Raw genomic sequence first — 13506 nt, forward strand, 5'->3', positions numbered from 1 at the left:
ACCCCTTTGAGCAACAGAGAGGACTGACGGTTACCAGACCACCATGCTGGGTGGTGGTCTGTTCCTCTGTTCAGCTGAGTCCCCTACCCGCAGCACCTTCCTCCCCCCACACCTTCCTCCAAGCCTCATCCAGCTAAGGAGCAGCTATGCACCTTTAAAGCTCAAACTGTCGAGGGCCATTCCCTCTGGGAAGACTCTGCGGACACTTCCCCCTGAGTGGACTTGATGACCCCTCCCCGCGTCCCACGATGGACCCACACGTCCGTCCTTCAGTTCTAGCATGGACAGTTCTCAGTGTGCGTACTTGATTGCATGTCTGCCTTCCCCGCAGCCCCCCAGAGAGAAGAGGATCTGTCTTAGTCACACTGTATCCCCTGTGGCTGGCACAGTTCCTGGTAGGCAGTAGGCCCCTACTGTAAGAAAGAGGGAGGAGAATGAGAGGGCTCGGTAGGGCAGATGCCGGGCCCGTGAAGCTGGGTTTTCCAAGCCAGCCAGCTTGGCGATACCGAGTCGGCTCCTCTTAAACCACCCCACTCCAGTGCCTTCACTTTGTGGGGACACGCTGATGTGCCCAATATAGGGAAGAGGGCTGTGACGTGTTTTACAAAACCTACACTCCGGACCATTCTTTAAGGTTTGCCAAGTGGAGATGCCTTGTATCTGGCATAGGAGTCGGACAGTGGAACAGAGAGTCAGAAATCCCACTTCCCAGAACCCGTTGTAGCTCCTCTGACCCCGAGCCTGTGCTCCGTCCGAGGAGGCGAGACTGAGCCGCGCAGTCCCGGCTGGTGCCACGCCCCCTCCTGTGCCCGTTCGCATCGATCTCTGGACCGGCTATTCGGCCTTGTTGATCCTGGGTTTCCTGGAAGGTTAATGGCGGCAGAGACACGGCCTTTAAGAACTGTTGGTGCCCAGCCTCTTCTCTTTCTCCAGAGAGCTCTCCAGGCCAGCTTACATCCCCGCCCAGCCATCTTTCCTGACCCTCTGCCTCTTCCCTCCACAGTCTGCCCCTGCGGTTCTGGGTCAACATGATCAAGAACCCCCAGTTTGTGTTCGACATCCACAAGAACAGCATCACGGACGCCTGCCTCTCCGTGGTGGCCCAGACCTTCATGGACTCCTGCTCCACGTCGGAGCACCGGCTGGGCAAGGACTCGCCCTCCAACAAGCTGCTCTACGCCAAGGACATCCCCAGCTACAAGAACTGGGTGGAGAGGTGAGTGCCAGGCCAGGGCTCCTCCTCCACGGTGGGCGGGGCTTACAGACTGGCATTCACAAAGCCTTATCCCGCAATTGCGGCACCCACACCCCAGGCATCTGGTGTGGTCCACTGAACCGGAACTGGGAAATTTGGGTAGACGTGGCCGCCAGGCTCTGCTTCCCTGTGTGCAAGGCCCAGATCTTAGTGGCTGAAATACATTCTAGGCCCAGGAAGGAAATATAGTCCCCGGCTCTAATCCCTACCAAAAATAAATAATAAAAAAGACTTCAAGGGACTGAATAACATCTTGTCACTGAACAAGGCCAGAGGCCTCTCCCCATCTGCCCCTGTCCATCTGGCTGTTCTCCCAGGGTTCTGTGGGGATGTCATTGTCACTCCAAACAGTTTCTCACTGTCCCAGTCCCTGGCCTCTCACACCAGGAGCTCTTGATGCCCTTGGCCTTGCAGTCCCTGATCTAATCACAGTCCCATGTGGTGCACCTGAGACTAGAGGCCACCTGTAGGCTGTGGAGCTGGGTCACCTTGGCACGAAGCTAACTCCCGGTAAAGGACATTGTTGGTATGTCTGTCCTTCATTAGCCCCGTATGCCAAGCACCCAAGCTAAGCAAATGGATGAAGCTTTATTAGTTTATTCATGGTGAAAGCCCTGGTATGAGAGGTCAGGACTTATAACCTCATTTTCCGCCCATGAAGGTGAAGAAATACACATACAGAGTGGCCCAGATGACTTCAGTGGCCCCAATCAGAGTGACCCCCTACTCAGCTGACTCCCAAACCTCTTTTCTACTACTTACGATACTTTTAGACAGCACGCCTCTGCCACCCCACGTGGTGTCTCTGTGTGAATTACAGAAGGTGCCCTTCTGCGGGGGGGGATGTGGCCCCACACCAGGGTGCATGGTTTGTTGGATGCGTTTGCGCAGTGAACAGCCTGCACAGCTCTGCACGACAGTCCTGATTTTAGAGTACCTTTCTCTATTTTCAAGTAGCTTAAAGATAGAAAACCTGGGTGGAAGCTCGGGTTCGGTGCCTTTTTGAAGAAGAGGAAAAGAGACCAGAAATTGTTCCTGACTTGGCCACCCAAGAAAGAGAAAATGAACTGTATCGCTTCACCCCCGGCAGAGAGACATCTTTATACTTGGACCTTGCCTTCCCCGTACAGAGGAAATGACTAAGAGGGCTGGGGTCCCAGTCACCTCAGTCACACAGTTCTCCTAAAGGGGTTGCCTTTTCTTTCTTCTCTCTCCCCTCTGTTCTTCGATATCCCCCCCCTGCCCGTTCCTGCTCTTGCACGTGGTGGGTGTGCAGCCTGGGCTGTCAGAGAGAGAGCTAGCTCTTCTGTGGCTGTATCTGATTGTGTCTGAGTCGCCGAGAAAGGCTCTTACCTTCCTCTGTGTAGACCATGGCTCATTCTTCTGCCAGTGGAAGTGCCAGGAAGAGGCCCTCCTGCGTGTCAGCTGGCTCTTCGGCAAAGAGAGAGAGAAAGAGGCGGCATCGGGGTTCTTGGTTATCTGGGCACCAATGCAGGGTCTTCATGGTGGGCCCGCAGGCAGAAGGCAGGGAGGCAGGGAGCCGGGGTGTGACAGGCTGGAGCATTTATGAAACACCTGCAGAAAGGACACTGCCCAGAACACCACCACTCAGCTGGAGATCAGGATAATGCATGCACCAGGCTAATGGGCTCCCTTTCAGTTGGTGCTAAATGAGATTTGTGCCATGCAGCTGCGACAGGTCATGAGTAACCCCAGTCCATTGGGTTATTTTTAGGCGTGGTTTGATGGTTTCCACTTCTTATCCCGCCAGTTCCTTAGCAACCAATGGCGCTCTCAGGAAAGTCATTTTCCTCTTGCGGGAGGTCCCCTATGCCTTCTCCTCTCATTCTGGGATACGGGCACAAAGATGGAGGGGTGGGGAAACCACCATGGTGGGTCTGGGGAGCAGGCCTAGAGTGCTTCTCACTTGGTGACGATGGATCCATTCTCAGCGACCCAGAGCTTGTCTGGGTCGCTGAGAGGGGAAGGGAAGTCCAGAGTGCGGAACTCTCTCAGGACCCACAGCCAGCCTGGTCTCCCACACCACTCCCAGTTCAGAAGTCCAATGGTAGCACCCCCTCCTTTTGTGGCCGGGGCTTGAGCACCTCCGAATTCACTGCCTGGGTGCCATGAGCACGCAACCAGCCTGCACAGGACTCAGGCTTAGTAACTCCCTGCACCCTACACACTTTTGCAGAGGCCCTCTCTCCCATCACACCTGACAGACAGGGTTTATCCCAACTGGCCCTCTCTATCACAGGGTGGGAAGCACACGGATTCAGGGGGCCTCATAACTCTGTTGGCTGGGCAGCCTAGCTACTGACTTGTATCTCCTAGAAGTTTCTCTACCCAGCCTCTCTCCCCTTCTTCCATCCCTTTTCTGCCTCCAAATGCCTTGCGAATGGTCGGTGGCCTCTCTGCAGACTCCCAGTCTCCGCCGCCTCCATTCAAGGATCAGTGTTTTTGCCTGTGGCCACATCTAGAGAGAGGAGAAGACCCCTTGGTTCCCTGGCAGCAGGCCGGGGCGCCACTGCCCTTACAGAGCAGCACTCAGCCGTGTCGTGTCGTCCCCGTGAACTGGTGTGCCACGATGAGTTGTAATTTCTGTTTCATTACCCGTAGCAGGAAAACGTTCATGTTCGGTAGTAATTTTCTTTTGTTTTAAATCGGAAGAGCCTCCAGGTAGTCCCCGTGGCCACATTCGCCTCACTCTATTGCAGCCACGGGCTTTCCATGGAGGGCGAGTGCAGCCACAGAGTCGCAGTTGGCCCGCTGGGGATCGGGCGAGGGGCGTGTCGCACATATGAATGCCATCAATCACATGTGTTACCGCATGAGAAAGGTTAAGAATTTTAAATATTTAAATATGCCTCCTAAGGAAACCATCTATTTCAAACATAACGCTGGGACAGTGCACCCTGGGAGCAATACTGGAGGTGAAGTGTAGACGTTTCGTTAACTTGTTCATTAATCCCTGGGCCAAACGTGACGTATGGTATCCGTCATGGGTGCACTGGGGGCTCGGGATGGATTAGACTTGATCCTTCCCTGTGGCTCTCATGGTGCAGGACACACAGACAGGCATGGGGCGACCCCACGAGTCATCACAGTGGGGTGCTCAGGAACTGAGATCTGGGAATGACTCACGAAGGGAGAGACGTTTGGGCAGGGCCCTGAAAAGCAAGTGTCTGGGGACCTCAGAGCCTCAGGCTCCAATGTTTTTCACATCTGCTCTTTGTCTTGAGGTGTTTGAAGGGATGAGAACACTTTGTTCTTCTCTAAGAGTTCAGGGCTTGGAGACCACCTTCTTGGTCCTACAAGTAGGGATGAGACACCGACCACCACACACAGGGCCCATCCCATAGCAGCCCGCAGGTGTGAAACACCACAGACTGGTCAACAGTGGAGAATCCAGCTCGCTGGGCCTTGCCTCTAGCGCAGCTCCCCCAGGACTGATGTCGGATCACAGGGTGCAGGCATCTACCCTGTCCGAGCAAATGCAGCAAAGACAGTTGGGTAAGGCCAAGGATGGGGCCTGGACATCCTCAGCAGGCTCAGCTTTGGCCAGCCTGCCAGGCCCTGGCCAGCTCCAGGGGCATCCCAGGGACTTTCAGGAAACCCATCTCTTCTGAACCCATCTCTTCTGAAGGATTCACCTGCAGGCAGAAATGCTATAGGAACAAGTTCAAGTACAAGGGCTCAAGTACAAGCTGACCTTTCCCTTCCTCACTGCACACCCAGCTGATAATAACATTTGTTTAAAGTTCATTAATAGGGAATAATTGCATTCTTTGCAATCAATAAGGCTTCTCAGTGGCGGAGCCCAGTACAGCAAGGGCTGAGGAGGAAGCAACCAGCATTCAGTGGAGAGATGCCAGGGCAGGGTCATTATCAGTTTCAAGGGGTGGAGGGAAGTAGGGAGAGTCAAGGCAGGGCTGGCAAAACTCTGCAGGCAAGATGGGTTCTCCTAGCACCACAGGGCCGGGATGAGAACAGGACATAAGGTCCTCACATGCCACAGTCATCCAGGGCATTGTGCTCAGTCAGCACAGTGGATTTAGAACTTGCTGAAATGAAGACATGTGGTTGATCCACTCGTGGGCTAGTCTGTGGCTATAGACAAGCATCGGTCCAATCCAGTGCCTTCACACATAAGCAACAGAGGGGACACGGGGGCCGCTCAGTGTGGACGCGACCTCACAGTTAGGGAGACTACGCAAAGTGGAGCCAGGAACCTCTGTCCTCTCCCTACTCTACCGAACCCTGCCCCGCCCCACCCCTCTCTTTCTCACACATTCACGCTGTCTAAATATTCCCTTTGGAGAAATGGACTGGGCTTTCAGTGAGCCATGGCAAAGGGACAGAGCGTGGGCATCCACTGTCTCCATGGAGACATGGTCCACAACCTGGGCTCTCACATACCCCAGGGACCAGGAAGGCCGCAGTGGGAGGGACTCCGGCTGTTTGCCAAAAGCCTGACAGAACTATCCATTTACCTGTGAAAGGTTCACAGGCTGGTATCGGACAGGGCAGGAGTCTTTGTTTCTGGTGACAGTCACGTCCTATCAGGGGGACCTGGGCTTTCGCCCTGGTCAGTCGCTCTGACTGCCCGGGGTGACAAAGTAACTGCTTGCGGGGATCTCTGGGCCCGGCCGTGTTAGCAGAGCCATGTCTGGCTGCCGGCAGTGAGATGGAAGTGGGAGGCCTTCGTTCATGGTTTTTACCAACACAACCTGAGATCATAACCCTTTACCTGACCAACATATTCTGCTCAGTGGGCATGGAATCGTGAGGGGACAATGACACAAATCTCCTCGGGAGTGACCAGGTTCAGAGTGACTGTAGAAATCCCCAGGTCTTCCCTATAAAATGGAACATTGGCATTTATTGTATTCCAGAAGTAGTGGCAATGAATCAGGTCTCTGGCTGGAAGTTTATACCTGGAGTCTCATTCAGTTTCGTGAGGAACCTGAGGATGTGGGGGGTGGGCAGGCCTGGAAGAGCGGGTTCTTCTGGGATGGAGCCAAGGAGGCAGAGTGAAACGGGGCAAGGAACAGAGGCCCAGGACTTGTGAAGATGAGGCGAGACCAAGGGACAGAGGGCCCCGCACTGAAAGAAGGGCGTGCAGGATGGAAGTCCAGATGAGCCTGTGCAGGACCCCCCTCCCGAGTCCCCAGGCTCCTCTGAGAAAAGCCATTTCATCAAGCTCTTGTCCTTGTGCCTGTCTCGACAGCATGTCAGGGGCCGAGACCTCCCGCCAAAATGCAATCAGCTCGACAATGCAGTTGGCGAGCGTGTCTGTGCGGCCGGTTCCTGAGGGACAGGAGTGTTTCTCCGACCAGCCCCTCCTTGCCAGAGGGCACAGATTTCATCTCCCTCCCACTGCCTCTCTCATTTCCAAACAAAGCGACGGGACCGCAGTCACAGCGGGACAGTGGCTCCACGCAGGGCGGCCACCCTGCCCTCACCGGCCCAGGAACACTGTGGCAGCCACCTGAACTGTCATTCCATTGCAGCCCCCTGAGCATGATGGCTGCAGCAGCACCTGAGTGCCACCAGCGCCCACCTGTCACCCAGCTCCTGGGCACCAAGGGGGAGAGTGGCGGTGGGGGGACCAGCACTGACGGACTCGTGATAGGAGCGGTGAGGGATGCAGGAGGGCCATGGGGCTGGACCCTCTGAAAATGCCCCTCCACCTACCTGATCAAGCTTTGAATTTAGGGAACTCCCAGGGCCTGTCATTGTCACCTGTGCTTACACAGGTGAGAGTGCAAAACCTCATGCCTCAGGTGCCTCATTCTAGTCCCCGCCTGGGGACAGTCCCTGCACCCTCCTCTAGGTTAGGTTTCAGGCTTGCTTTCGCCAGCATTGAAGGTCCCACAGGGCCACCTGGGCGCATTTCCTCACTGTTCCAACACCCCCTGCCTTTTCGGGTGCTTGGTCCCTGGTCGGTGGCTCCCATCCAGAAACACCGGGAGAGGGTAGGTGTGGCTGTCTTCAGGGCCCCTGGGCCCTTCGGTTCCTCATTAGGAAACTGCATGGCTCCCCTCTGGCAGGAGAGTTGGGGTTTGCTGCATAAAATGTCAAATCGCAGAAATTAAAAATGTAAATGCTGGCATCTAATTAACCAGTTGACAGCACTGCACAGCTGCAAGTGACAGTGACTGATTGCTTTCTGCCTGCCTCTCTCCCCAAGCAGCCCCCAGCTCCTCCTGCTCAACCCCAGGGAGGGGAAGACATCAGACAGAGCCACTGCTTGGAAGAGCCTTTGGGGCCTGTGGAGGGGACCTCTTACGTCCAAGGGAAGGGGTGATAGAGGGGCACGAGAGACTGAGTGCACCTAGCTGGGAGCAAAACTGCTGCAGGAGACGCCTCCTCTTTGCTCCTGGTCCCACCCCTGGCCACACCCTCTGACAGTGCCTGGTCCACTCCCCACACCCCTCCCATTTGTGCCTCCTGCACCCAGAGTTGCAGAGGGCAGACCCAGCGGCCCAGACGGGAGCATGCCCACTATGGTCCCCAAGGGTCACACACTGGCATCCGCCGGCCCCAGACACAGTGCCCGTGGTGTCTCTCCTCTCCTCCATGTACACAGCTGCAAGTGCTTTCTTCCCCACCCCCACCCCGGCAGGTATTATTCAGACATCGGGAAGATGCCGGCCATCAGCGACCAGGACATGAACGCGTACCTGGCTGAGCAGTCCCGGATGCACATGAATGAGTTCAACACCATGAGTGCGCTCTCGGAGATCTTCTCCTACGTGGGCAAGTACAGTGAGGAGGTGAGCCCTGCCCTGCTGCTGGGGCCAAGAGCACCGCCTTCAGACCCCTCCTACCTCTGCTGGGCAAACTGCCTCCTGGGACTTGGGGCTGGGCTGCAAAGGCTCGGAGTGGAAACGTTCCACTCCACACACTCTGCATTCATCTCTGCCCCTCTCAGATATATAGATCAAGTAGCTGCTGCTTCTTCACTTTTCTTCCCTATTTCTTCCTTACGATTTCCTCTCATTTTTTCCATTTCTCTCTTTGATCTAATTTTTTTAATAAGCAATTCCCCTCCCCCATGGGCAAGCCACACGGGATGGGATGGGATGGGAGAGAACAGAGTAGACACAGAGCACCCGCTGTGTTCCCTGTTGGAAACCTCACCAAGGGGCTGATGGGAGTTTTCTCGGTCATGCAGTCATAGATCAAGTAGGTGCAGGTCCCGGCTCCCTGCGTCTGAGCAGCGGCAGAACCACCGTCTCTATGCCCTGGCCTCGCTCTCTCCTCCCAGCAGCCTCGCCACCAAGAGAGGCTGGGGAAGGAGCCCCTGTAGGGGTCAGGGCCTGGTGTCCCACATGGTGCCGTGAACCTCAAGTGGAGGGGAAGCTGGCATTGGGCACCTCAGGGGACAGACCCAGTACCAGCCTGTGGGCCAGTGCTGGCCCAGGACAAAGTCTGTACCTGTCCGTGGGCACATGACAGAAGGAAGGACAATGTAGAGTGTGCCAGTGCGTGAGTGCAACTGAGTCATCTTGGAAAGAGCCATTCCTTGGTTGACGAGGGCCCTCGTCCACGGTTGGTGTTAGAAGAGCCCATCTTTATGAAATGTTGGTGCCAGTAACTGGTGGTTTGGGGCCAGCTAAGAAGTTGCCAAGTCTATTCTGGTCTCCCCAGTTAAAAATACATTAACTGGGCCAGGAAATCCAGCCCTCTGGGAGCCTTCCCTCAAGCCCTCAGCCTTCTCCTTCTCTCCTTCCCTCCTTCCCCCAACTGCCCCCTTCCCCTCTGGCCTCAGTGCCGGTAAACTCACCCCCATTGGTTGTGTGCCCCTCCCTGAGCAGACATCGTGGGAAGGGTGTTCACGTAGGTTACCTGACACTGTCCTCTCCCCTGGAGCAGCCCAGAGGAGGGCTGGTAGTTTTCACGTTGTACAGGTGAGGAAGTGGACAGCAAAGATGGGGTTCAGAGAGGCTACATGTCCCATCCCAGATCACCCAGTGGGGAGCTGGTGGACCCCTTACTCAGTCCCACATCTCCTGAGTCTGAGTCGAGTTTGAACACGTTCTTCTTCCTGTGGCATGAACACTCTCTGTCATTGTCCCCCACCAACCCTCTGACCTCAGAAAAGGCTGTGGCAGACATTCTCCATGAGGTGTTAATGACCAATACAGCTTGAGATACATTAAGCTTCCAGTGGTATTTGCTTTTCCACAGAGTGAAGCCAAATGAGTTAAGATTGTCCTTTATTGGAGGAGGGGGTAGAGTTTCTTAATATCTACAAAGTCACATTCCCCTGAGACACAGGGGGATCGAACTGTCTGAGGTTTAACCTGCAGGCAACTGGAGCATCTTCTGCCTGCTGTCAGTTGCTTTAAGTGGGCAGTAAAATGGGCATGTTTATTCAGACAGGCTGATGCATGTGCTGACATCCTGTGCTCGAGGCCAAACGGTACCCACACATTGTACCCGTGCCCCACACTTTCCGCCTGTGTTCACCCAGCAACTTCGTGTGTGAAACTCCACGTGCACAAGTTTTCCCACACCTCCAGATGATGTCCCCCTTCTGTGCATACCCTCAGCGCACAGGCATATGTGTGCAAACCGGTAACCTCTCTGTTGTTGCCCCTTCAACAGATCCTCGGACCTCTGGACCACGATGACCAGTGTGGGAAGCAGAAACTGGCCTACAAACTAGAACAAGTCATAACCCTCATGAGCTTAGACAGCTGAGAACCGTCCTTCCAGGGCCCCCCTGGAGGGAGGGACACACCAAGCCGTGCCTCAGTCTAGATTATCATCTTTACCAAGTGCAAGTCCCGACTGGCGTCAGCAGCATCCCTGAGCAGCGCTGTCTCTCTCTCTCTCTCTCTCTCTCTCTCTCTGCCTCTCCCTCCTTCCTAGGTCCCTTCCTTTTCAGTTGCTCAGCCAACACAACTGAACCAAGCCACCAGCCCTCAGCTAGTCCAGGATGGCCAGTCCCGCAGCGAGGGACCTGACCAGAAGATTCCGAGGGGGCTCTCTGATCCAGCTGACTCCATGTGTCAGCAGCAGGGCCCATGAATGGTTAAGGAGCCATGGATAGAGGACGTTTCTATGCTGCTACTTCACCCTCCACTTCTTGAGAGCCCCACATTGGTCCGAACCTTGGCCTAGAGAATAGGCAGTGAGCTCAGTATTATCTTTGGTTGGAAGATAACACCTGGCTCTCCCATCCCGCATTTCCATCTCCAAGGGGTCAGTCAGTGCTATGATCCCTTTGCAACTGTGAAAAGAAAGGCCACACCTCCTGCACACGACCGGAATTGGGGGCAGGGGATGAGTAGTTGGGACGTGCTCTGTGAGCTGTCTCTCACCTGGGTTGGCAGCCAGCAGCCTCTTTGTCCCCTTCCAGTCTTCTTGAAGCGCTTCCAAGTGCCCATAGGGACCGGCCTGCCAAGCCTTCGCCCCTCCCTGTGGAAAGCCAGACAGGAGAAAGAACAGCAGTTACGTTCCACCACGGGGACAAGTCCTAATAAGCTTCCAGTCTGGCTCATAGTGGCAGATGTGTAACAGGCAGGGGGAGAAGAAGAGGGTTCATCTTCTCTGGGGGCAGCATTTGTGGTTTTCCATTCACACTCCCGAGTGCAAATGAATGACAACCATAGTCACGGGTGTACCACTGTCAGATCTTCTAGAGACCTAGGTGCTTCTAGACCCTCTAGGTGTCTGGAGAGGGCACCTCCATCCCTCTTGGTCATCGCCCCCTGGGGGGCAACACGAAATGCAGAGTGCATCCAGGCATCCAGGAGGTTCTGCCTGCAACTGCCCCTGCGGCTCCATCTCCACCATCCTTCCTCAGAACTCTCCAGCAGGCTGGTGCAGACAGCCTCGCCTGTGTTGCCCCTGCAGAACCTGGTGCCATTGCGACACAGATGGCTTTGTCACTGGCCTGAGCAGACCTCCTGGGGAATTATTTCATTGACATCTCAGCTGTCTCTTCAGTCACTTTCCTCCCTCATCTCTTCGCAGTCATCATGGAAAGAAATGCACTCAAGCACAGCCTCGTAGAGACAAACCGAAATGCCAGCCAGACTCAGCCCTGGCTTCTTATGTCTGGGAGGACCGAAAAGTCAAGTCGAAGGACATGGCCAGAAGTGGGAGGAACATACAGCTGACCTCCGCCCTAGAATCTGCCTTTGTGTCTGTCCTTCTATCTAAGGATATAGCATTCTAGCCAGCCAGATAGATGTGTGCTCAGACATGGGACCTGGGTGAGCAGGGGCTGCAGTGAGAGACGCTCTAATGAGGGTCGTGGAAACCTGGAACGTTGAGGGGGCCTTGGAGGCCATCTGGTCCAGTCTCTCACCACAAGCAAAGGTCTCCCCTGGTGTCGAGCTATACACCCTGGGAGGCAAGGAAGAGCATCATCCAACGTGGGGTGGGGCATGAGTCTTGCCCTCGCACCCCCAGCACTGGGCATCACTCCTTGCCCTCCACTCAAAGGAGCCCCACATGGGAAGGGAAAGGAACCACGTCATCTCCCGCAGAGTCTGCGGAGCATCTTCTTTTAAGAATGCTCACCCCTTTGGATATGCTTGTGTGTGCATGTGTGTGACCTCATGTGCACACACTCATGCACGTGTGTGTGTGTGTGTGTGTGTGTGTGTGTCTGCCCTGGGAGCTGGCCGAGAGCTCAGAAAGATTTCTTGTCCCATGGAAGGGGATTTTGAAATGTTTCTTTCCCTGCTCTCCCCTCGCTCCTCAGCTCATCCTGCAGCTCCAGGGCATTTCAACTCTTGCTTTCTACGCTGAGTGCTGGCAGGTGGAAGGAGACGTCACCTGCCTGTAGGAAATCAGGGTGGTCACAGGCCGAGGGAGGCCTGGACTTGACTGGGGGTCAAGCAGCGGTGACCCCAAGCAGGGCATCACGTGGCATCAGGGGAGAACGTGTGGTGGACACAAGTCAAGAAACCTAACCAACCAGACGAGGAGAATGGGGAAAGAGGCATGTCAAGGGGGAAACAAATAACCAAAGGTTTTGGCGAATGAAGTGCCAGGTGAAGAAGCATGGGATTTCTCCCCCGGATCAATGGATTTTCTCCCAGGAAGCCAGGGGCCCTGGCAGGCCAGGAAGGAAGCGTGTGGGAAGCGGGCTGAGGCAGCAGCCCAGCCACGCAAATGTTTTTGCACATGTGAAGGGTCGGGGAGGAGAGAGACACAAACCTATTTAACACAGATTTGCTGAGTGAAGCTGTGCGTGCGTGTGTGAGTGTACGGTATGATGGCATATGTTTTGACTTTTAAGTTTTGCACAGATAGAGAAAAAAAATGAACACGCAGAAAAAAAAAAGACTGTTTCATTGGTTCTGCTGAAGCTTTTATTTTTTACTGGATTATTATTATTGCTATTGTTCCTTTGTCGGTACTGAACTTTTTTTGATGTAAGAGAAACTTGGAACACCTCAGAGAAACATAAAGGTCAGGAAGAAGGGGAGAGGAGACGAGACAAACTTCCTCGCTCTCCTCCTTTCTCCTGGGGAGGTGTTTGGGCAGATTGGACTTTAATTGGTGGGATGGGTTGTTGCTCGGGCTCTGTCTGCCTGCCGTCTCAATGGCCTGCGTGGGGACGGAGAAGTAGGACAGAGTCACGCAGAGCCACAACCCATCTGGCCCATAAAAGTTCTTTCCTTTCGCTGTTTGTTTGTTTTCCATTTCTTTCGTTTGATGCGCACGTGGTGGGTCTCAAAGTAAAGACGAGGCAGCGTTGTCAGAAGGCTGTCCTTCCCCCAGATCTTCCCCAGACTCCCCTTGGAACCCCTGATCTCTCGTCAGGCCGAGAGCTGCCCAGGCGGCTTGGGGCCTGGCATGCACCAGACGCAGTTCGGGGGATGAGGGGGAGCCTCTCGAGGCTTTCCTCTCTGTCACGGTTCATTAGCAGGGTTGCATTCTGTTTAAGGTGGGATCTTTATAAGACTCCCCAAGTCCTGGGCAGAGAGCAGGGGAGAAAAGGCCACCCTCCTCACCTCTCCCTGCACCCGGCTCCAGCACCGTCCTCCTCCTGTGGAGACCACCAAGGTCAAGATGGTACCTGGAGATGACAGGGTCAAAATGACTGACCTGGCTTAGGTGGGGGTTTTAAGTTGGAGGGAGATGGGCTGGAGGCTGGTGGGGTGGAGGTGAGGGGAGCTTTGTGACATCTTGGACGTGAAAGAACAGGGAAAAGAAGCTGAGAAAGGTAGCTGCAGGCTAGTCATTTCTGTGGGGGGTGGGGTACAAGTCCACCCAGG

General features: G+C 54.9%; 1 protein-coding gene across 1 annotated transcript in view; it reads left to right on the forward strand.

Annotated features, from left to right (window-relative positions):
• PLXNA4 (plexin A4) overlaps positions 1–12913 on the forward strand; it is a 412384-nt gene extending 399471 nt beyond the window's left edge. Inside the window, exons 30-32 of the mRNA XM_037049178.1 lie at positions 1004–1216; positions 7887–8037; positions 9875–12913. Coding sequence (XP_036905073.1) covers positions 1004–1216; positions 7887–8037; positions 9875–9970 — 460 coding nt within the window. The 3' untranslated portion in view covers positions 9971–12913. The remainder of the gene's footprint in view (positions 1–1003; positions 1217–7886; positions 8038–9874) is intronic.
• Positions 12914–13506: the final 593 nt, after the last annotated feature.

The sequence above is a fragment of the Sturnira hondurensis genome, unplaced genomic scaffold (genome assembly GCF_014824575.4).
Source record: "Sturnira hondurensis isolate 20B ecotype Veracruz unplaced genomic scaffold, ASM1482457v3 Scaffold0006437, whole genome shotgun sequence".
NCBI classification, from domain to species: domain Eukaryota; kingdom Metazoa; phylum Chordata; class Mammalia; order Chiroptera; family Phyllostomidae; genus Sturnira; species Sturnira hondurensis.